Source organism: Tachysurus fulvidraco, chromosome 5 (genome assembly GCF_022655615.1).
Source record: "Tachysurus fulvidraco isolate hzauxx_2018 chromosome 5, HZAU_PFXX_2.0, whole genome shotgun sequence".
Classification (NCBI taxonomy): Eukaryota; Metazoa; Chordata; class Actinopteri; order Siluriformes; family Bagridae; genus Tachysurus; species Tachysurus fulvidraco.
In genome coordinates this window covers 31,087,129-31,110,185 of record NC_062522.1, presented here as the reverse complement: position 1 = coordinate 31,110,185, position 23,057 = coordinate 31,087,129, and the positions used below count along the sequence as shown (strand labels likewise).

Genomic DNA, 23,057 nt, shown 5'->3' with positions numbered 1-23,057 from the left:
TTCCAGCTGCTGGAACAACATCTGTGCACACCGATGACTCGGCTGTATGATGATTTCATATCCGTACAGGTGTGTAGTATGTGAGCAAAGCGTAGCCAATGTCGCAAATGTGTTTGTGTGTGTATTAATACAAATCCTGAATTCTGTTCATGTTCGTGTCAAATAAATATCTCTCTCAGATGAGCTCTTGATTTTCGGGGGGGGGGGGGGGGGGTCCTCATCATGACACACAGGGAGAAATATATGCAAACCCTTCATGCACGTCCATCACTTTACCCCCTTTATCCTGAACTAAAACCCTGGATCATCAGAATCAGGTTTTGTTGACACACACAAGGAATTTGGTTCCAGTTGTTTGTGACTCTCAAAAGTACAGACATATAACACTATACTATACAGACTATACAAGACAATGCAGACCATGAGATACAATATAGACAGAACGAGTATTAAATATGAATATAAAATATAAACGATCAGTAATGTACATATAACAAATAACAATATTGTGCAATATTATGCTTTTTGTGCAATATACAGCAGCAGTAGTGTGTGTGTAATATATACAGATGATGTGATGACTGACAGTCCTGATAATGCAGTACTTATAGATATGAAGCAGACAGTGAATATAATTATGGTGAGTTGTTGATCAGGGTGATTGCCTGGGGAAAGAAACTGTTCCTGCGTCTGGCTGTTTGGGTAAGTAAAGTTCTGTAGCGCCTGAGAGCAGGGAGGAGCTGAAAGAGGTTATGTCCAGGGTGCGAAGGGTCAGTGGTGATTTTTCCTGCCCGGTTTCTGGTTCTTGTGGTCATGCTTATAATCAAACCATACTCTCATCCTGACTGTACGAGCCAAACGATGGGTCTCCATCATCCTTCAGTCCACCTGCACATAAAACACGTCTCCTGCCGATTCACAAACGTGCCGATCTCGGTGCAGACAAAAGCCCTGTGTGTTGAGACACAGTCAGCACACTTTGATGAAATGATTCAAGGCTGTAAATTAAAAAAAAGCAACCAGTTGCTCAGAATTTTCTCCACATTCACTTTGCCAGGCTTAATCCGCCTTGATGTGGTCTCGTAACTTGCCGTTCAGACATTTCAGACGACGGTTGATTAATTTTATGCCAGCTTACAAGGTCAAAGTACTGCATGTGTTTAAAGTGGGTGCGGTTTTGTTTTTTGTTTTTTTATGAGAAATTAGGTCTGACTATACATATTAAAAAAAACTTCTCATGTCTCATGGTGGAAAATTTACAGCTACACTTGAACTTGGGACTGATAGTAGAAACTCCTTCCATTGGTGATAAACAAACATCTCCATCTAGAAGATTTCACTACATACTTTGTGAAATCACAACATTATATTTTTTAATTTATTAATAGCTTTAGATTCACATTTTTTGCAATAAAGTGTGTGTGTGTGTGTGTGTGTGTGTGTGTGTGTGTGTGTGTGTGTGTGTGTGTGTCCTCATGATAAATAGTATGCATTTCACACACAGGTGGTATTGTACTAAACCATCTTTAGGGAAAAATACAAAGACAACGAAGAATATAGTGTGTGAGGTTCAAGTGTGTGCAGATATTTACAAGTTCACACCACCCTCCAGTCTCGTCTTACTGATATACTATACACGATATTTGTGCTACCAAAGTCAAAAAGATGATCCCGTTCCAAGCGACAGTTTTAGCTCATGATGATTTACAGCGATCGAGCACCTATCTTTCACCACCACCACCTCCTCCTCCTCCTTCCTTCTTTTCTTCTTCCTCCTACTTGTCCTCTGCTCTGTTTACATCAATAATCAGATGCAAAGCTTCTCATTTGACATGACTAGTCTGCTAAAGTTCATAAAGGTGATTTTCCCCAAACACCTGAGTTAATCTTGTTAGATAGGAAGAGTAATGAGCAACTCCACTGTAACCCTGTAGACACCATCAAATAAACGAAGGCACTGGGCTCGATCGATTACATTTGGAAGTTTTTCGGTAGCATTTGTCTTATGTCGTAAAAGCCTGTTAGCGTATCCGAGTGTGTGACGAACACGGTGTGTGGTCTGTGTCTCCACGCTGTTCTGTTTATCTCTCTGTGTTTATTCAAAGCCCTGCCAGACAGATGCAGAAGACAGCTGCTACCACACACACAACCCTCGACGCCGTGTAGGCCTCGCCAGGCCTGGGGGCTAGATTTAGGTTCTGCCCATGAGCAAGCCACAGGGTCTGGGGGTGACGTGTAAAACGAGAAGGTGGAGGCGTTTTCTTTTATCTCAGCATGAGTGTGAGAAAAGTCCTGGATATATTTGAGGTTCGTTCCTTCCCCTGCTCCTCCCTTTTTAAACGCAAAAACTATGTCCTTTTGGACCAGAAACATCCGGCGGTTGGCTGCGACTAACAAAATATAATATAATAAAATATTCCAAGATTCCATGTCGAAAACCCTTTGATCTGCAGCTTTGCTATTTTCTATACTCCTCTCTCTTTCTCTCTCTCTTACTCTCTCTCTCTCTCTCTCTCTCTCTCTCTCTCACACTCTCTCTCTCTCTCTCTTGCTTCCCAGCTCTGCATGAGATTGAATCTGTTGACAAAAGCCCCCCATTGACTGTTAATTCAATCTGCTTATCGCTAGCCTATAGGTATTACCAACAGAATACCCACCCATACTTAGCATGCAAATGATAGATTGATTCACAGGGCGAGAGAGAAAAAAAAGGGAGGCTCAGCATGGGGCCTAGCGGAGGAGCGCTGGTTTCCTCTAAGATAATGGGATTTGGAAAGGACAGTTCTTTTGTCTTTCGTGGTCTCATTTACACTTTCTGTCATTCCTGCTTTTGTTTCAGCAGGGAGCTCCTGTTGATTCATTAACAACGAAGCTCCACAAGCAGAAACCTTGTAAGTCCACACAATATTAGGTTACTAAAGTTAAACTATCGCTGGAACATTACATTTTTAACTCTCCTCCAGTTTCATGACATCAAAGTACTTTATGACTGACAGGTTACTTAGGGTGCAGTCATTTTCCATGTCTAATTGCACCAGCTACATTTTAGAAACTTTTCCTTCTGACAACATTCTAGTCTCGGGTCCTTACACAACATTGCCGCGACATTTTTAAAACATTTTAGAATACAAGTGCTTTAATATAGTTATGGATTTTTTTTTATTCAGGTACTTTACAATGTACGATTTTGTGACTACGGTGTCAGAAAATATACTCCAATTACCAGTGGAATTATTATGTAAGCATTAACTGCACATTGATGTTTGTGGTCATGTGTTATTTATATCTCAAAGCATCTTCTTGTAACATAAACTCAAGTTATTAAGGTGGCTTTATTTGATTATTACTAGTTGCCTTTTAACAATTTAAAAGTACATGATGATTGACAGGTCATACAAGGCGTGGCCGTCTCACCTTTACAGTTAATTGCCCCTGCTTAAGTTCTAGAGGCATTTCTTTTTAAGCGTAAGCACATACAGCTTTACTGTGCACAGTTTCGTGACTTGGGAGTTAGGTGATGTTTGCTTTTATAGAAACATGTTCTTTTTTTGTCTTCCTGGGAGTGTTGTGTAAGCAGTATTCTGAATGTACAAAGCAAACTGCTGCTGTGTAGATTCCTTGATTAATCAGCTTTTTTTTTTTTGTCTTAAACCACTTTTTTCTACGGTTTATGGACCAAAATCTCCCATCATAGTCCTGAGATGAGATCATCGGTCTTAGAACACATAATTTGACACTCTCGGCATCAACCAGTTTACTTTTCTTGCAACCATAGAAAACCACTGACAAAGTTTTTTTTTTTTTTTTTTTAAATCTCACAAAGTGAGCGCCACAATAATGCAGGATACGATGACGAAAAAGTTAAAGCACAAAAGACCTTAATTAACCTAAAAAGACTTTTTTAAACTCACTATGATTGATGATTCAGTATACGTAACACCGTTGATTGACTGACTGATGACATAATCGGAACATTACATACGCCTTCAATCACAGCTCTATAGTTAAATGATCTTCGTCTTATAATCTGAAACAGAATCACTCACGAACGCAGTCTATTCTAGAGTTAAGCCAAGATATTATTGAGTTTATTTCATATAGTGTGATGAGTAACAACCTGAAAAGAATAAAAACAGGCTTTAGAAACTTTTCTATGAATCTTTAATGAGCATGAAATTGCTGGGACGTTACCACCTATTGCATCAGAATAGCACACAACACTGGCCTCCAACATATGTGAGATCAGGTTTAGTTGAGTTTGGAACTAAATTTAACGCCGAGGTCAGCGCCGTGTAATCTGCTCCTCACGAGCTACATGTCTGTGTTTTTCTGCTAAAAACTGCCTCTGTGTGAGATGATGAGGCTCATATGGCAATGATTTAGATTGTTATACTGAGAACTGCATTTCACTACACACACACACACACACACACACACACACACACACACACACACACACACACACACACACACACACAGACTCTCTCCCTGTAATTACACAATAATGCACAAGATATATTATGAACATATTCCTGGTTTAAAGGGACTAATGTGAACCACATTGGAATGCCATGAATTTCCAGTAAATAATCTGATAAATAATCTATCAAGAAGTCATTTATACCATCTATATCAGACGTAAATCTACAGACTGTAGCAAGCAGTAACCTATATTAAACACTCTTTTCTTAATTAACAACCTTCCCTTTATTTTAATTGAAACCTTGTCAAGCTACAATCTACTCCTGCTTTGAAGCAGCTAAAGCTACAGTCAGTCTAATACTTTGACTAACTAGCTAGCTATACTACAAGCTTCAGAGGACAAACCTACTGAAGCTATTTAAAGCTGCTGTGATAAAGCTTACAAAATTGTGACTTGTCTAGCTACAAGTTACTTGTGACAATATAAATATAGCTATCTACAAGCTACTGGAAACAACTAACTAGGGTAACAGATAACCAGTGTAACTAAGTGTAGCCACTAAGTTACCAATAACACACTATAGAAGCTACACTACAAACTACTAAGAACATAGCTAACTACAGCTCACTGAACTTATCTATTTTGCAGCTGTGGCTTAAAATAGCTAATTGCTAAACATTATACTTCCCATTTGAAAAAGCTATATTTACAAACTACTTAAGTAATAAGCTTGTCATGATTTGAACTAGCAAAGCTTTAGCCACTTCGTTCAGCTATTTATTATAAATATACCTAGATAGTTAAATCGTCCTACATGTTGAAAAAAACAAACAAACAGCTAGTTACTAAGCCATTTTATTTTGGAAAAAACTCAGCTAATGCCATGCTAGTAACATTGCTCTTGTAGCTAGCTAGTTACCAACATTGGACAACAATAAAGGTGAAGCTGATTTTAATCATTTGCAGAGTCACTCTGGAAGCAGGGATTCCCTGAATCCTTGTCTCTCATCTACAAAGAATTATGTTAAAAGGAAATAAAGGAGATGAATGGAGCTAAATGAGCAGAGGGAGTGGATGAACCTGAGGACAGATGGGAAGATGGAGAGAGTGTGTTAGTGCTTGTGGAAAGCAGAAGGCTAAAGGCTTGTACATGGAGCCATCATCTGGCTTTCGTCAGCTCCACTTTCTCAGAGATGGAATGCAAAATAACAGAGGTCTAATCTAGAGTGAGAGAATGAGAGACACGGAGAAAAGAAAGACGGAGCAAGAGCAACGATGGAGGATGAAGTGAGAGAACAAATTTAAATAACTTTGTCCAGAGAGAAATTGGTGATTGTGATTAATAACAAGACAGTCAAGAGTTGTTTGGATGTTACGTATAAACATACAGTATGTATTCATATTTTTAAATATATATAACAGAACAAACACACACACACACAAACACACACTCATATCTGTAACCTTACACATGTCTTGAACTTTGTATAAACTGTTTATACTAAGGTGTTCCACAAGGTTCTGTGTTTGGACCGTTCATATTTCATACATTTCATACACACGTATGCTGATGCCAAAATGAGTAAGTCCTGAATTTTGTAATATTGCGTACAATGTAAACAGTAAACTGTGGAGAGATTTAATCCGTCTGGAGTCTCCGGCATGTCCCTCCACCCGCTCACCTGGGTCGTCCCTGGGAAACGTTTAACCCGGCAACCCCCACTGGATCATAGTGATCATGATCAACAGTGAGCCACTGATGAATTGTGCATGTTTAAACAAGCGCAGCATGTATGACAGAGCGCAAGAGAGCGTGAGAGTCAAAAACGGACCAAAGACACCATGTCACCAAATGTGATGAACTGGAATGAAGTAAAATGTATACCAACCCATTACTAATACTATACACAAAGCAGGGGGCTGGCTTGCAGAGTTTTGCCTAAAATGGAGTTGCCCTGGTAGCTCTGTTTGACTTCCCGGCCCGCTCTGTTTACCCTCCTTTACTTCAGCTCTGGTCCATAGAGAGAATTCAATGAATTAAAGAGATTAACCAGACTGCACGAGGCCACTTGCTGCGATCTAACACTGATTAAACAGGGCTGCCATGCACCAGTTTTAACAGATGTTGAACAAACAAAAACAAATGCACAAAAGGGTTCTACCTGCACTGTTTTGTCTTTAGCTATATCTGTTAAGTGTTTCAAATATAGCTATCTGTGTTTCCCTATTAGGATTTAAACCTCAACTAGATTTTTTTTTTCTTTGCCCCGGAACGGGAATTAAAACCACCATGATCCCGACCAGGCAGATACTAAGCATGATTAACGTGTAAATGTACATGAAATTAATGTTTGTGTTAATTTAATCATGGTCAAAATATCTGAATCTGTATCTATTCAGACTTAAACTTGAAGTGGTCCTAGTCAACGCAGAAGGATTTCATATGGTTGATGGTTTTGTTTCATTAAATAATCGCCACTGTGTAGAACACTGTTATCTGTTCGTTCCAAATAATGCATTTGTATTCGGTTATAGCCCTAATGCATTATAGGCATTATCTACAGGAATGCAGTCCACATAAGTGTTAGGACGACGAGTTAGAAAGAATCTGCAGGGAAATAACTATGCATTGTTGAGGATTCAGCCTCAGTGTGGGAATTACTCTGAATTACATGCTTTACAATCCAGGCATGTTAGTGGGATATTAGCATGTTAGTAAAGGATTTGTGACCTTTCACTGACCTCCAAAAAGAGAGAGAAACAGAGCATGAGAGAGACTTTAGACTTTACAGGCAGTTACTTACAGTTCAGAAATTCTTTCACATCCAAAAGCCAATCCTTGAACATACGGTTCCTTCTCTGAACCGTAACATGTTTTCTGCGTTAAAAACATTGACACATGCTAGTTCTTCCAAAGCCCAAGGAACCATCACATTTTTGCAGATCAAACCAATTGTTAGTGCCTTAAGGCCTTAACAATGTTGTAACATTCATTTTTACCATACTCTCCTCATGTTCTGCTTGTATGTTTAAGCTAACAAGAGATTGAACGATTCACCTTTCACGACTATGAGCGATGCATATCGTCGTAATCTCGTTTGCAGCACAGGAAGGCCAAAAGGTGGTCTGGCACTGAAGAAACTACAGAGAAGTGTGAAAAATGACACGTTGTCGTCAGAGCATGTGTGGGAAACACAGGGATAGAAAGTCGTTCATTTTTAAAAAGTTTACCTACAACGAAACAGGTCTATACTGATGGCCATGGACTCTCGCTGGATGACCCCTTCCCTCAATCATAGGTTACTAATGTTGAATGATGAGGATAAAAATGATGCCTTCACAGTACGCTCTCCAACACCATCATCACAACAACCATCTCAGGGATAAACTTTAAGAACTTTAACATTAAAACCTGTTCATCGCTTAAAGTACAGGAAGATTTGCAGAATTCAAGCAAAGGAGCTAAAATGCTGATCTACTGGGTTTTTCTTTCATTTTTTCCTTTCAATCTGCTAAACTGGTGCCCAGTGAAAATAAGTTAAATTGATTGGGATGTCTCCTGAAAATAAAGTGAATGCTGAGTTCTGCTCTGGTATGCTCTTGTCTTTTTTTAGGTTGCTTTTTTGTGTTGAAACAGTTCCAGCTGGGGTTAAGGGAGGTAGACAGGGAATAAGGAAAGAAATGTTCTTTCTTGAAAAGTCTTCAAACATGGACTAGACAGTGAGAGCTTCTCATTTCCGTACATTTACAGGGCCCAAAGTTAATCGCCAGTTATTCTGAACATTTCTGCAAGTTCTGCAAGAACGTCCACATACTATATAATTTTCGCAGCGTAGTGTATCGGAGTGTACTTGAATGGTTCTGTCCAGCAGAAACCACAAACGTGGTTTGACTGACAGCAGTAAATCCTGCCTTGTCACCAGCATGAACCGCAGACAAAGTTTGACTCAGTGCAGAAAATCCCACATTGTCATGCCAGAGCAGTTAAAAGAATCTACATTTGAACCATCATGAGCCTTCCCCACTATAAAAGGCATGGCCAGTTTGGTGACAAAGCATTTACAGGCAATGTCATTAGTGTAAATTAAATCTAAGATTTGCTCTAATTATTACCTCCCTAATGACAATTACTTATTGCAAAACACAAAACCAGCACACAAATACATCCACTAATACACTGAAAATCAATAGCTATGCGTGATGTAAACGTGCCATAAAAGGTTATCACTCTGTAATTGAATTATTCTAATTAGAGATCATTCGTTTCAGTCAAGAATCGAGTCTCCAGCTGGTCCTAACACACCACAGTGATATATCAAGACTCCCTGCACTGAACGTCACTATAAATATAGACTTTATTACATGGTCTCTGCTCTTTAACCCTCACTGCCAGCCATTTTTCCTGGTCCATATTCTTTTGTTTTGTTAATACGATAACTGTTGTACAAATGTTGGTACACTCTTAAAATATATCTTCTTGATATGTGTTTCATTTTTGTGTATATATTGTTAATTGAGTGGGATTGAGTCTCTTATTGAGTCTCATTGACTCTTATCGAGTTTCTGTGCTGGTTCTTCTCATGAATTGCCTTTGGGGTCTACTTCAATCCTGACCACTAGCTAATTGAAGATGAATGAAGTATTCAACATAAAAACCACGTGACTTGTGTTTTGTATTTCAGCCAGAACTCCTACTTTGCTGCAAAAACTCTTTCTCCATACTCTGACCAAACCTTTATATTTAAGCTAAAATCACAACAAAAGCTTAATCATTTCCCTGCTCCTAAATACACTAACTAGCAGAATCCTCAAACATCTCAGCGTGCATTTCAGGTCCGCTCTCTCCAGTAACCACGCCCACATCGATAAGCTCCCATTTCTCCAATGAGGAACTGCACGCTAGGAATAACAAAGCCTCTGATTGGCCAGAACGCGTGGACGGTTTCAAGGCGCCCACGTGGAGACGCGCTGCCTGCTGAATCGTGAATGAGGGTGGAGGTGGGAGGCTGGAAACCGTCTCCATCTCAGCGCGAGGCAATGTGGAGTCAGTGGATCGAGTCAGTGGATCGACTCGAGAGAGGCGCCGGACGCGACCGACCAGTTTGTGAAAGAAAGTTAAGATACCGGCGTTGTTGGAAACCCAGCGAGCTGAAAAGGAACGTCGGAAAGAAGACAAAACAGTTTTCAGACGACTACAATGAAGTCTCGAAACAAGGGCACGGATACCTGAGTTTTGTGAGGAGAACAAGGATCATAAGTTTGTGAATAACGTTCTGAGAGAGGAGGGGAGTCGGTTCCCCTTCATCCGGGGATTTTGCTACTGATCGACTATCTAACTCTGATTTATTTTTTTTTCGTCGTGCAAGTAAGTGCCTTCGTTTTAAATTAAGTCTAAATGTGTTGAATTAAATGTAAAAGTTTGTACCTTGTGTGTAGTTACTGAGGTACAAGAGCGAAGAGTAAGTAGAATTTAACGGCTAAACCCTAAACGGTTCCCTGTTGGACGTGTAACGCGCTGGTGCAGGAGCCGTTATTTTATCACGTTTATACGTAGTAAAAGCAACTTGTAGGAACTTGTAGGTTTGAAACACAGCTACAGATGAAGTTAGTCATTTTGTCGGGGCAGTAAGTAATTCAGGAACGTATATGTGTGTGGTTCACTTTTTCAGGATGGCTGTTTGGAGCCAGGCGGCGGTCCGCGCGTTCGTGGCGTTTTTTCTGCTCCTCAGATCGAGTTGTGGTCAATACCACGGTGAGAAGGGGATCTCGGTGCCAGAGCACGGTTTCTGCCAGCCCATCTCCATCCCTCTGTGCACAGACATCCAGTACAACCAGACCATCATGCCAAACCTCTTGGGTCACACAAACCAAGAGGATGCCGGTTTGGAGGTGCACCAGTTCTACCCGCTGGTTAAAGTGCAGTGCTCTCTGGATCTCAAGTTCTTCCTGTGCTCCATGTATGCGCCTGTGTGCACCGTGCTGGAGCAGGCTATCCCGCCGTGCCGTTCTCTCTGCGAGCGGGCACGTCAAGGCTGCGAGGCGCTCATGAACAAGTTCGGCTTCCAGTGGCCCGAGCGACTGCGGTGCGAGAACTTTCCGGTGCACGGAGCAGGAGAGATCTGTGTCGGTCAGAACACGTCCGACGTGGGCAAGCCGACATCGGAACCGACGCCGAACGTGGAGCCTAATTTCACGCCACGTCCCTACGATAGGTTTGGACACCCTTTTTCGTGCCCTCTTCAGCTCAGTGTTCCTTCCTACCTCAATTATAAGTTCTTGGGAGCCAAAGATTGCGGGGCGCCATGTGAACACTCACAGCCACATGGACTCATGTACTTCAAAGAGGAAGAGGTGAAGTTTGGGCGCCTTTGGGTTGGGGTTTGGTCTATTCTGTGCTGCCTGAGCACTCTCTTTACGGTCCTCACTTACCTTGTGGACATGCGGCGCTTCCGTTATCCGGAACGTCCTATCATTTTCCTGTCTGGCTGCTACTTCATGGTGGCTGTGGCCTACGTCACCGGGTTCCTCCTAGAGGACCAGGTGGTGTGTATTGGCAAGTTTGGGGATAATGGCTACAGAACAGTCGCACAGGGAACCAAAAAAGAGGGATGCACAATCTTGTTTATGATCCTCTACTTTTTTGGAATGGCCAGCTCCATCTGGTGGGTGATCCTGTCTCTGACCTGGTTCCTGTCTGCTGGCATGAAGTGGGGCCATGAAGCCATTGAGGCCAACTCCCAGTACTTCCACTTGGCAGCGTGGGCTGTACCTGCTGTCAAAACCATCACGGTGCTGGCACTTGGCCAAGTAGACGGAGACCTTCTGACGGGGGTCTGTTTTGTAGGCATCCACGACGTAGCGGCACTGCGTGGCTTCGTCCTTGCACCTCTTTTCGTTTACCTCTTTATCGGGACGTCCTTTTTGTTGGCTGGATTTGTGTCTCTGTTCCGCATTCGTACCATCATGAAGCATGATGGCACCAAGACAGAGAAGCTAGAGAAGCTGATGGTGCGCATCGGAGTCTTTAGCGTGCTCTACACCGTCCCTGCAACCATTGTCATCGCGTGCTACTTCTACGAGCAGGCCTTCCGTGAGCAGTGGGAGAAGACGTGGCACATGCAGACGTGCAAACGCTTCGCCGTGCCGTGTCCAGCTGCCGACTTTGCACCCATGTCTCCAGATTTTACCGTGTTCATGATCAAGTACCTCATGACCATGATTGTCGGGATCACGTCCGGATTCTGGATCTGGTCTGGAAAGACGCTGCAGTCATGGCGCAGGTTCTACAAGCGCCTCGGAAACGGACAGGGCGAGACAACCGTGTGAACTTAGATAAAGAGTCAGGACTGACAAACAAAACAGCCTGCAAGTCTCACAACTGCAGCGTGGATTAAAGAAAATCAGACTTCTATGATGTACGATGCCTGCAGGAGGATTTTGCTCAGATAATCCACCCACACCAAAAAGAACGCCTTGTTACACCAATACTTGAACTTTTGGCCCAGACTGTCTACACTTTTTTATCTACAGCTTTTGCATGACTTCAAAGGCCTTTTTTTCTTCCAAAAATGTTTTTTTTAAAAAAAAAAAAAGAACAGTTCTGTGCCTTGTCAAAAAAACTTTTGTTGGACATTTTAATGGTGAGAGAATCATCTCCGCAGTGGCCAATATTTTGTATTTTAATCTTGTGCCTTGTAATGCTGTTCAGACCCTTTATGTTTATTTCATCCTTTTTTTTAGTGCAGGATTTTTGTATGTGTTTTAATGTCTTTTAGAACTAGATGCATTTGTTTCATGCGACTGTAAGACCTCGTGAGTTTTACGGTTTAGTGGAGAATTCAATCCGACAGGCTCTGATGATGTCTCTGTAATCCATGGGATTAAATTTAGGAGTAAATAGGAAGGAAGAAAAAAAAAGTCTCATTTTTGTTTAAATGTCGTATTATTGTTTAAAGACATTACATGTATTTATTTAAAGTAATCTCATTTTTAAGCCCATATTCTCCTTTCAGCAGTTTCACTAAATAAAGTGAGTAGATTTGTAGAACTTCTTGATGCATCGATTTTTTTTTTTTCTTCTCCTTGAAAGTTTGGTCTTTTAATAATTTTTTCTCTTTAAAAGGCATAATGACTTCCATAAAGGTGGGTTGTGATTTCCATCCCTGTAACAAAATACGCTTTACAGCCTCTTGAGGTTTCCCGGGGCCCCACTTTGAGAACCCTGTTGCCATGCCTGTTCTTGTTCTAGAAACCGAGTCTAGTTTTTCTCCCTGTAGGCCACGATTTATTACGTTTGGTCAATTTGTGTATACATTGGTGCAAATTACATTGAAGTATTTCTCTATGGCTTCGAGTTAATTAGTAATAATGGTAATGATTACTCGTTGTAGCTGTAAAAATTTAACATGCTAACGGCTCCTTTTACAGGCCTCCCAGTTAGCTGTTTGAGTGACGAACGTGCGCTGGAGGGCTGCAGCCTTCGAGAACTAGACCGTTATTTAGAAAGAGTGAGTAAACATTGCTTTTAAGAAGAAGGCAGAGATAAAAGAGCTAACACAGTAACAGGAGATAATCAGGAGCTGGTGTGAAATCCGTCACGCCCGCTTGTGAAGGGACAGGAAGAGCAGAGATGCAACGAGGTACACGATCTCTCGACATTCCTCGCATGCTGGAGCGCAGTTTAAGGTAAAAGCTTAACCTTATGTTGGTTTGTTTGTGTCGAGGGTTGTTGGGGTTACTGTATCCAGCGAGTCGGGGGCTAAAGGCTTCTTCACATGTGGTGGAAATTTCATTTATTTTTAAAACTTAAAACTATAGAAATACAACCGATGTGATTTTTTTTTTTTTTTTATGTAGTTCATTTCTGGAGAGCATAAAAGACCAAAATGAGAGAAAAGTTCATTCTCTGTATGTGGTTTTTAGACACTTCATGGTGTTTATAACATTCCATTCACAGTATTTGGCAGACATCCTTATCCAGAGTGACTAACATTTTATCTTCTTTATACAGCTGAGAAATTGAGGATTAAGGGCCTTGGTCAGGGGCCCAGGAGTGGCAGCTTGGTGGACCTGGGACACACAAACCCACAACCTTTTGATCAGTAGCCTAACACCTTAAGCACTGAGCTCCCACTTCCCCATGCAGCAAAGTAGTGTTATTTATCCACATTACACGTGATAATATACCGTTCACCCGACGTCACGTGTGTTTCATTAAATTTGCATTCAAGGTCAAGTACCTTGGGAAATTCACCTTCATAAATTCTCACATGATCACCCAACTCACATAATCACAGATGGTAAGGTGAGAACGACTGCAGTACGTAAGTACAATGTGTTTAGGAAGATTGGTGATTGTCACCCCAACATTGTTTCTAATAAGATTATTAAACACTTTCTAACCAGCGAGTTAAATTCTTGATCTGTACAAGCAGAATATTGAATAGATATTTTATAAAATGAATAAACTATCATTTAATTCTGGATATTTGATCAGTGTCAAACGATTAATAGACTTTCTCTCGGTTAGGTCATTGACTCCATGTCTCTACTTTTACATGCCAAACTTTAACTGGCACAAGTTCAATTATTCTCATTCACATGGAGTCTAAACAAAAAGTAAGTGAATTTGAAGAAAGGAAAAACAAGATTTACAAAGATTAGATTTCTTTATAAATTTCCTTCATAATGACACATCAGAACAGACCATGAAAAGGAGTCGATTGTTTTATATTTGTTATCGAACTTGACCTTTCTCATATCCATGTAACAACGTTAATTGTTGAATTGTTGTCGTGTTCGTTCCTCCTCGCGAAAGGAACCGCAGAGTTAATTAATTAACGTGACATCTAATCGTATGGGTGTGACATGACAGACATCCGATCCTCGACCTGCTCGTCGCATGCAAGCTGTCAAGCTGCTCAAAACAACTGCTGTAATTTACAGCTTGGTACATGTGAAGAGATGGAGAAACACCCACTAAACACCCACCCACTAAACCCAGTTCAGTCATTAAACCTCTAAATCAGGAAACAAGCCACCTGCTAGGCCTGTTTTTAGCGCCGTACAGACAGGTGTGTTAACAAGTGTGAAACGTGGTCTTCTGATACCGAAGATGTAAAGTATGTATGTTGTTATGCTCCATGTGCTAGTGATGTGGTTAACGCATGACAGTTTGATGAACCGTCTTCACCCTGAACGTCACGTGAAGAACAAATTAAGACCTCCTGCCTTTTTTCGCTTGCTGATCAGCGCAATTCAGAATGTGCTCAAAAATCAGTACGAGATAATGAAACGAGTTTCATTATCTCGGTCGGTTTTTTGACAGAACTAGAACCTGTCACCAAACTATCCCAATCCGAAAAGAGACAACCAAGAAGAAAAAGAAACGCGAGCCTCTGCGTCCGAGACACATCGGCGAAGTAATACAGAGTAAAAAGTTTAAGTCGTTTTTAAAAAGATTTTCGAACACGTTCTCTTATTAGAGAAAATATCTAAAATCGTAATAGTATTAACACGCACGAGTTGATCGTTATTATTGTGTGTGATTAAGGAACATCTGTGAAGTAAATCGATATTCTTGGGGTCAGGAGTTGAAAAATGTATGAAAAAGAAAAGAAAATCTAGCAGATTTCATCATTACTGCTGAGTTTCTGATCAAACTCGTAACAATGGGGTAGCTGTGATAATCTTACATGTAACTCGATGAACCGAATTTCTAATTAGATTATGTTTGGCTAGCGTGTCAGTTTGGTGATTGAGCTAGCTAGTGATCACATGTTCATGAAGAGAGTGAGAGAGAGATGTGTGGAAATCTCTGGCTAAATGAATGATTTGTAAAGGAAGCAGTAAATAAACACAGACGGTACTCTGTCACGGTGGGTTGTTTGGCTTAGATTTTTTGCGCAGTTGCTTACTGTTAGCTTCTGCGCAAAGAGCCGAAATGTAACTTCGCTCTACTCGAACTTCCCGAAAACGTCCGATTTCCCGTTTAATCCCCACCGGAGGTGTACGATCTTTTTTTTTTTTTTGATACTAAACCTAGTAAACGTTTGTATGTTGTAAATTGGATAACATAACTTTTTCACATTCTATTTGTAATCAGATCAAAGTAGATTTGTAATGAAAGACAATACCAAAAAAAAAAAAAAGTGAATGGAAAAACTAGGATTTAAGTAGCGGAGCGTGAGAGAGAGCTTCAGACACAAACCAAACCCAGACCTTTGGTGTTCATCCGTTTACGTGAGGTGTTTGTTTGTGGTGCACATCAATCTTCCAGCAGACACGTCCCCATGGCGTAAGGCTTACAATGGCCTGAAAAAGTGCACTCTGTGTGCTTTTGTGCATACAGGTGACACTTTCTCAGCCTTTCCTGAAAAAAAACAAAAAACAGATGGGTCAAGTCTCAGGTAACCAGAACCCCCACGTCCTCAGGTTGTTTCCTTTCCCTCGGTCCCACGAGATACAGTTGCCTAAATCGGATCGATATCCAGCTCCGACAACGCCTTCACTTTTGTCAAACATTGTTCCAGAGATGTTTACCCAGTGTAGGAGCCGTGTCCCAGCACATGGCCCCAGTGGTATGACCAGATATCTGATGTCTGCGTTCATGTTGAGAGATTTCCAAACGGAGCATTGTACAGCGAGCCAGAGTAACTGAAATACAATATTTCCTCAAAGATTGCGGCATATGGGGTTAATAACGTTCAGAAGTACAAAACACTAAAGGGAATGCTGTTAAATATCAGGGAAATAGTCAGCGATGGGGTTCTGTGTGACGTGAAGCAGAGTTAGCGTAACATCCTGAAGCCGATACAGACCGATAACAGCACCTCCGGCATCGTTTCATTTCATTAACTAAGATTTATCTTCTGAAATAGTCTGAAATCTATTCGCACGTTTTCTGTCTCTTATTTTTTTTACAGGGTCACAAAGAAATATCTATCCAGGGGACGCAGGAGACAAGGTGGTGGACACCCTGAATAGGGCATCAACCCATCACAGGGCACAATCACACTATAAACAATTTAGAGAGGAGGTAAAAGTGCTTAACCAGCAAAAATATATATATTTTGACAATGGCTTGTATGAAATGGACCAGGAGCGTTTCTCATGGTTCTCCTGCTTGTTTAGTGTTTTTTTGTTTCTTCACCATAAGATGAAGCTGATTAAAGAAGCAAGTAGGACTCTACCTTCCTGCCTCACTGTACTCGCTTCTCATATACACAAAGAAAACGTAGTTGGACACAGACGTGAGCTCATAGGTATTCTACACCCATCCCCCTTTACTCTCTCACACACGCACACACACACACCCTTCCCCCATTCCTCACTGGCCCTCATCTGGTAGTGTTCAGGCCTGGTGTGCTGCTGAGAAACTCGATCTTCCCTCTGGGTTTCAGCAATAGCTGAGCCTCACAGCCGAGGGCCTCGCTCACACACGTATAACTAACACCATACACACGCACAGTCTCTATACAACTTTTTTTTTTTTTTTTTATCATTTACGGTGTGTTTTTTTTTTTCTTTCTTCAAAACAAACAGCACAAGATGTTAAAAGCTGAGAGAACGGTCCGTAATCTCAGCCGAGGAAATGCATCCATGACTGCAGATCCTGAGAGCCCGAGGCAGGCCTTGTGTTTTCACTTCCTCTCACTCCCACGTTTCTCCTCTAATTCTCTCCCTCCATTTTTCATGCCTTTCTCCTTCTCCTCTTTCTTTGAATAGCACTTTGTTTTAAAATACTGAGATTTTTTTTTTTTAAACACAATTGGGTCCAGAAAAGCATTAAAATACATCGACATGTAAATCCGTTTATGATCTTATGGTTAAAGCTTCCTTGTCCTGGAGTCGAAATAAAAAGTCGCTAGATGTTCAACTGGATGCTGCATCTTCCATTTTCCTCAAGATCCAGCGAAGAAGGAATGTTCTCTTTCTTTTTTTGCTTATTGTCACCGATATAAACTCACAAGCTAACCACATTTTACATATTTGCTTACATATTTTTTTTTAATCTTGTTACTAGTTTAACAGCAGAATGCAGCAATAAACAAAAATAAGTCTTGTTTACAAAAAAATAATAATTTGCAAGAGTAACAAAGGCTAAACAGCATCATGACCATGAGTTTCGCTGAGTTCTTACATTTATTAGAGGTAAAGAAGACCAATAATCTACTGAATCGACTGATTCCAATTTGAATTTGAATTTGAATTCAAGTCCACAGACGAATCCCTGCTCCGGCGTACAAAGGATTTGTCTTGGAAATCGTGGGGCTGCAAACTTTTGCACTACTATCTACTCTGATGATTCAGTCGATTCACTATGAGCTCCTTAATGCAAAAAAGCTTTATCTACTGTTTGGAAATCTTTCACTTTTCTGTCACCAAACCAGACCATGCAAGTAGTTTGCTTTAAAAAAAATCCCTGCATTTTAAATGTAATAAATAGAAAAATGTTCACTTGTATAATAATATTTGCAATATTTCTTCAAAAATAAAGACAATTAAAAACTATAATAAAATAATTGCAAATGTTTATAAAAAAATAATTCATTAAGTAATTAATTAAATTGTAAATCTACTACTACTAATGTTAATAAAATCCAAGCCATAAAATTTCCAATCTGCGGGATTACCACAGACCAGGCAACGCCGCCTAGTGATCTGTCGAGAGTTTATCTGCACAAACAGCGCCACTGCTGCCACCTAGCGTCTAAATTGTATAATCTGTTATGATTTTTATTCCTGACACAAAGCAGTTTGTGAAAGAAACCTGTCCTGAGAGACTGTGAGCATAGACCACAAACTAGTGTGAGATTTTATGACACATTTTATTTAAAAAACGAGACAAAAGCAAAATAATAATTTCTATGTCCACAAACCATCTGGACCAAGACCTCTCCAGTTCAAACCAAACCAAAAAAAAACAAAACAGGTAAAACGTGCAGTGACATCATCATCATCATCATCATCATCGTGTGTGAGAGATCAATGGAATCATTTCTGCATGGCTAAACATCACCCCTGAGTGTTGATCAGAGATCTTTTTACATCATAAAACAGGGCCTTATTTTATTACGCTTTTTCTGAATAGCGGTGCAGATGTCTGAATGGAGAACAGACGAAACAAACAAACCAAACATGCATCATACAGTTTCAACACAACGCTGGCGATGCTCTCTTGACATGTGCAATTGTTACATACAAGGAAAACGCAGCAGCACACATTTTATCATCTGACAATAATTTCACAGAAGAGGAATATCACAGAGGAAAAGACTTGACAGGTTTAGTGTCTATCCAGTGGAAATGAAGCCTCTACGATGGGGATAAATTCATCAGGAAAATTAGACTAGGTGCTCTGAGGGTCTGTGGCACACACTAATCCAGGACTGAGGGGGGTTTTGGGTAAAAAGCATTATGTTTTGTTCATATTCTTTCCTCCTTCCTCTAACTCACTCTCTCTTGCTCTGAAGTATCTTTTTGATCCAGATGGTTTTCTTCTTTTTTTCTATTTCCCTCTGGGTGAAGCACAAAGGGAAACAGAAAGAAATAAACATTATACATACAAAATTAAGATTTAAAAAGATAAAGAGATGAAGTAAAGGTCTAGTCGTTCCAGTAGCCGCCGGTCTGTTCCTGATACACCTCGATCACGTCCTCGTCCTCCATCCCCAACTGCATAGACACACAGACATCTTAACAAAACCCATTTCACATATGCGAGGTGTAGTGTGCCGTGTCCTCTCTGTGCGGTTCTTTGGGTGTGTCTGAGAGGTCTTTGTCCACTTCTTAGTGAACTCGTGAACATGAATGGACTCGGAATTGATTCTAGGGAATCAAACACTTGGTGTGTGTCTTATTTTTCCTGTAGCTAAACCGAGCCGAAGGACGGAGTTTCATCACTGCAGAAATAACGTGTTCTCAAAATGTTGATCGAGTAAATAAACACTGGACACAATACATAAATCTTACTATTTAAAACTAATTATTCAGTTCTGACCCTGCTCTAATGAGGCCAAAACTGATCCATTATGACATTTTAGTGACGTTACATCACCACCATCCTGTCAGCATTTCTTTAGCTCAGCTCAGCTCACACATCTCCTATCTTGTTTGGATAAAAGCGACTGGTGACTGAGGGAATGTAAATAAAAATCGGAAAGAGGAAAGGAAGGAAAGGAAAAAAGAAAAGGGAAACGAACCTCTTTGGGAGTCTGGTTATCTGCGATCCTCTGTCCTTCGAAGAGAAACCGTAGAGAGTTCATGGGGACGCCCTGTATAACAATCCAGAACCGGGTCAGTATCATTACACAGAGTTTGTCCTCTCACATGCTGAGCTTTTTTCTTTTTTTTTCTTTTTTTAAATAGATATGTGGCAATGAAATATTCAAAACAAGTGTTCTTGCATCTTCGTAACTAAAATCCTAAGATTATTCGAATCTAAGATTATTATTTTAAATCTGTTTCAAATTTTTTAGTTCACTGTTCCACTGTGGGATGAGAAATGAAGGAAAATCATTTCTCTGCATTACATCACACATCTGTAATATCTATTGACAAAGAACCTTGATCCCTTCGACTAAATACAATAACTGGAAGAAGCTAGTTTCATGCCCAAAAATTATTTTAAATGATCGTGTCTAGTCTCCACATGAAGGAAAGGAAAGAAAAGGCTTGTGTGGCATGTTAGTATTTCTGTATACTGGCTTTCGGGACTCTATACCTGTCTCTGACTGTACGACTCCTTGAGCTTCTTTAAATGCGTTGTCATTTTCACCTTGAAGTGAATTTCACTGTTGTCCTGGAAAAGAAGCAGGAAAAAAGTGAGAAGAAAAGTAAGCAGCAGCATATTGTATTGTAATGGTGATTTATTCAGGTGTTTATGGGTGACGACTGATAAATGCCACTGTGGGGCGAGTGTGATACGGTAACGCAAACAAACGTATCGTGTGACCAAAAAAAAAAAGGTTTGAAAAACATGATGCAGTGATGAAGCAGCATCGCTGATCAAAGCCGTCCTCTCTGTTTTATAAACTATTACGCGTATCTTAGGAACACCGTCTGTCCTATAAAGTAAGCCATCTTGTCTTACCTGGCCAATCACTTTGAGTTTAATGTACTCTCCATCCTTCTTCTCTGCTCCTTCGCTGGATGGTTTTGTCTCCTGTAATCACCAGAAACACAACACACATTTAAAACATGTTCACTACACAGGCAAAAGTATGTACACCCCTGGCCATCACACTCCAGATCTCTATGCTGTTATAATCATGTCAGTACATGGCTGTGGGGATTAGTTTTCGCTCAGCTATAAGAATATTCTTTGAGATCAGACACTAATCTGATGGTGTGTCTGATTGTAGGCTTTAGTTCCATTTCATCCCACAGCTGTTTAGTGGGGTTGTGTCATTTATGAGTGTGTTATGTTCTTATATGTTGTTTCCAATCTTATTTTAATATGCTTGAACACGTTTTGGGGATCTTTATAGTAGTAAGAAGTCAAACAGCTGGGAAAAGAAGCTGGCGGAAGTGTTTACACTAAACATTGTAAACACTTGCGACCTGCTAATTACCTCGGCTAATTCGTTACATTGTACCACGGAGCTTGCTAACTAGCATGAAGCTTAGCATTAAAAATTTCCCTTTCTGTTTATAGGTTGATAAATAATGTAATCATCTCCAATAAATCCCCTTATAAAAGCTCTAGTACAAGACATCTGAAATCTTTACACGCGGGTGTAAAGTTTATCTCGCGTTCACATTTACAAGGAATTCCACACAACTAGCAGGCTAAAGCTAGCCAGGGTTGTTTTTCCCACCGCTTTTGCGGCATGCCCGACCTCATTGTGACAGGATTGGCTAGTAGGAACCTGTCCCCTGCGCCATCATTGGTTCAGTAGTTCAGACACGAATTAGCCGTTAGCGCTAGCAGGTGCAATACGCCAACATTTTCGCCATATTGGAAAGGGCGAGACAGACTTGTAAGACAATGAAGGTCTATATGATGTGCTCAAGTAGAAATCAAGTAGAAACTTCATTTATGAGGCATATAGTATGATACAGCAAATATAAGATCTGCATATCCCGTCTAATATAAATTTTAATAAAAATTTTATATTTGTCAATCGTATTAGGAATAATATAATATGTATAGTTATATATACAATATTTAGTCTAATTCCTTGACATATGTATTTCGCTGTATGTAGAATAATTGCTGCCTGCATTTGGAAAGAAATCCCTCAAAAACAAAAAATGATCTGGAGTTACAGAAATTTGACCTTTCTAAAATGGCGGTGCCGTTGACCCGTTTGACTGAACGCTAAGCCAGGCGTTTACTCGGTTATCTACGGCGAGTAGTATGAACTCCTGTCAGCCAATCCTAGAGCACAAGGTTGAAAATTAGCCAATCCTAGAGCAGGGGGCGGGATTTTGCTGAATATCGGTGTAAAGAAATAATAGTGTTACGCTAGCTTAATAATCTATCTAGTCAGCGAAAACAATTACAAATACCATTTTCATTGACAATACAAATCAGACATTAAGTAGATATTAAAATACACTAGAAATAAAAAAAGAAAACGACACACCATCTCGGTTTCTATACATGGTCAAAACAGCCAGCTATTAGCATGAGAGCTATGCTAAACAAATGCTGTTAGCTTACTAGTTAGCTTAGGTGTCATTTCTATACACCGATAATACAGGAAATGTTTTACTTTGTAAATCCATTAAAAGTATTAAAGACATTTAAACTCACCGTGTCTGACATGATATTCCACAACGTAGATCCCTTTTCAGGGGATAATTTTATTGATAAATGAAGTGAGTGTAATGTAGGACTAACAAACTAACACTAACACACTCACACACACACACACACACTCACTGGAGTAAGGAGGAGATTAGATCAGATTATAGCACTCCTGGGGGACAAACACGGTGCTTTCCGCCGGATTTAAACTCAGATTTAAACAGGAAAAAATATATTTTATTTTTCTTCAACTCACCATACTATGATCTTTCAATATCTGTGTCTGGATTAAAGTTGAATTTCCACTCTTTACACTGAATCAGAATCAGATTCAGAATCAGGTTTGTTGACACACACAAGGAATTTGGTTCCAGTTGTTTGTGACTCTCAAAAGTACACAGACATATAATACTATACTATACAGACTATACAAGACAATGCAGACGAGATACAACATAGACAGAACGAGTATTAAATATGAATATAAAATATGACTGATCAGTTATGTACATAAAGTGTGAGAGCAAATAACAATATTGTGCGATATTATGCTTTTTGTACAATATATAGCAGCAGTAGTGTGTGTAATATATATATATAATGTATAATATATATATATATATATATATATATATATATATATATATATATATATATATATACAGATGATGTGATGACTGACAGTCCTGATAATGCAGTACTTATAGATATGAAGCAGTAAATATAATTATGGACCAGGGTGATTGCCTGGGGAAAGAAACTGAGTCTGACAGTTTTTCCTGAGTCTGGAAGTTTTAGTAAGCAAATAATTTCTATGGGTTATTATAATTATTGTACTTCTTTGATTGTTATTTTTCTTTACATTACGTACAAATAAAC

General features: G+C 40.0%; 2 protein-coding genes and 1 long non-coding RNA gene across 4 annotated transcripts; 2 read left to right on the top strand and 1 right to left on the bottom strand.

Moving 5' to 3' along the window:
• Nucleotides 1-9,416: 9,416 nt before the first annotated feature.
• fzd7b (frizzled class receptor 7b) lies at nucleotides 9,417-12,470 on the top strand. Its single transcript, XM_027160042.2, has 2 exons — nucleotides 9,417-9,788; nucleotides 10,093-12,470. The coding sequence occupies exon 2, from the start codon at nucleotides 10,094-10,096 to the stop codon at nucleotides 11,747-11,749; it is 1,656 nt and encodes a 551-aa protein (XP_027015843.1). The 5' UTR covers nucleotides 9,417-9,788; nucleotide 10,093; the 3' UTR covers nucleotides 11,750-12,470.
• Nucleotides 12,471-16,466: 3,996 nt separating this feature from the next.
• LOC125141254 lies at nucleotides 16,467-17,305 on the top strand. The gene is made up of 2 exons (XR_007140638.1): nucleotides 16,467-16,686; nucleotides 16,967-17,305. It is a non-coding gene; the product is annotated as an uncharacterized LOC125141254 (long non-coding RNA).
• A 928-nt stretch (nucleotides 17,306-18,233) lies between these two features.
• Nucleotides 18,234-22,521, bottom strand: sumo1 (small ubiquitin like modifier 1). Of its 2 annotated transcripts, none has more exons than XM_027160138.2 (5): nucleotides 22,435-22,521; nucleotides 20,517-20,588; nucleotides 20,148-20,225; nucleotides 19,627-19,698; nucleotides 18,234-19,099 (listed from the first exon to the last, which is right to left on the bottom strand). In XM_027160138.2, the coding sequence occupies exons 1-5, from the start codon at nucleotides 22,435-22,437 to the stop codon at nucleotides 19,031-19,033; spliced, it is 294 nt and encodes a 97-aa protein (XP_027015939.1). In that variant the 5' UTR covers nucleotides 22,438-22,521; the 3' UTR covers nucleotides 18,234-19,030. The 2 variants fall into 2 exon arrangements, with proteins under 2 accessions (XP_027015939.1, XP_027015938.1); XM_027160137.2 differs by lacking the exon at nucleotides 22,435-22,521 and adding an exon at nucleotides 22,185-22,347.
• Between the last annotated feature and the right edge of the window lie 536 nt (nucleotides 22,522-23,057).

Coding starts and splice junctions, on each gene's coding strand:
- fzd7b (XM_027160042.2), top strand. CDS start 10,094: ATGGCTGTTTGGAGCCAGGCGGCGGTCCGCGCGTTCGTGGCGTTTTTT.
- sumo1 (XM_027160137.2), bottom strand. Junction 20,226..20,516: donor AACTCAAAGTGATTGGCCAG/GTAAGACAAGAT, acceptor CTTCTTTTCCAG/GACAACAGTGAAATTCACTT. Junction 19,699..20,147: donor AGTCGTACAGTCAGAGACAG/GTATAGAGTCCC, acceptor ATTGTTATACAG/GGCGTCCCCATGAACTCTCT.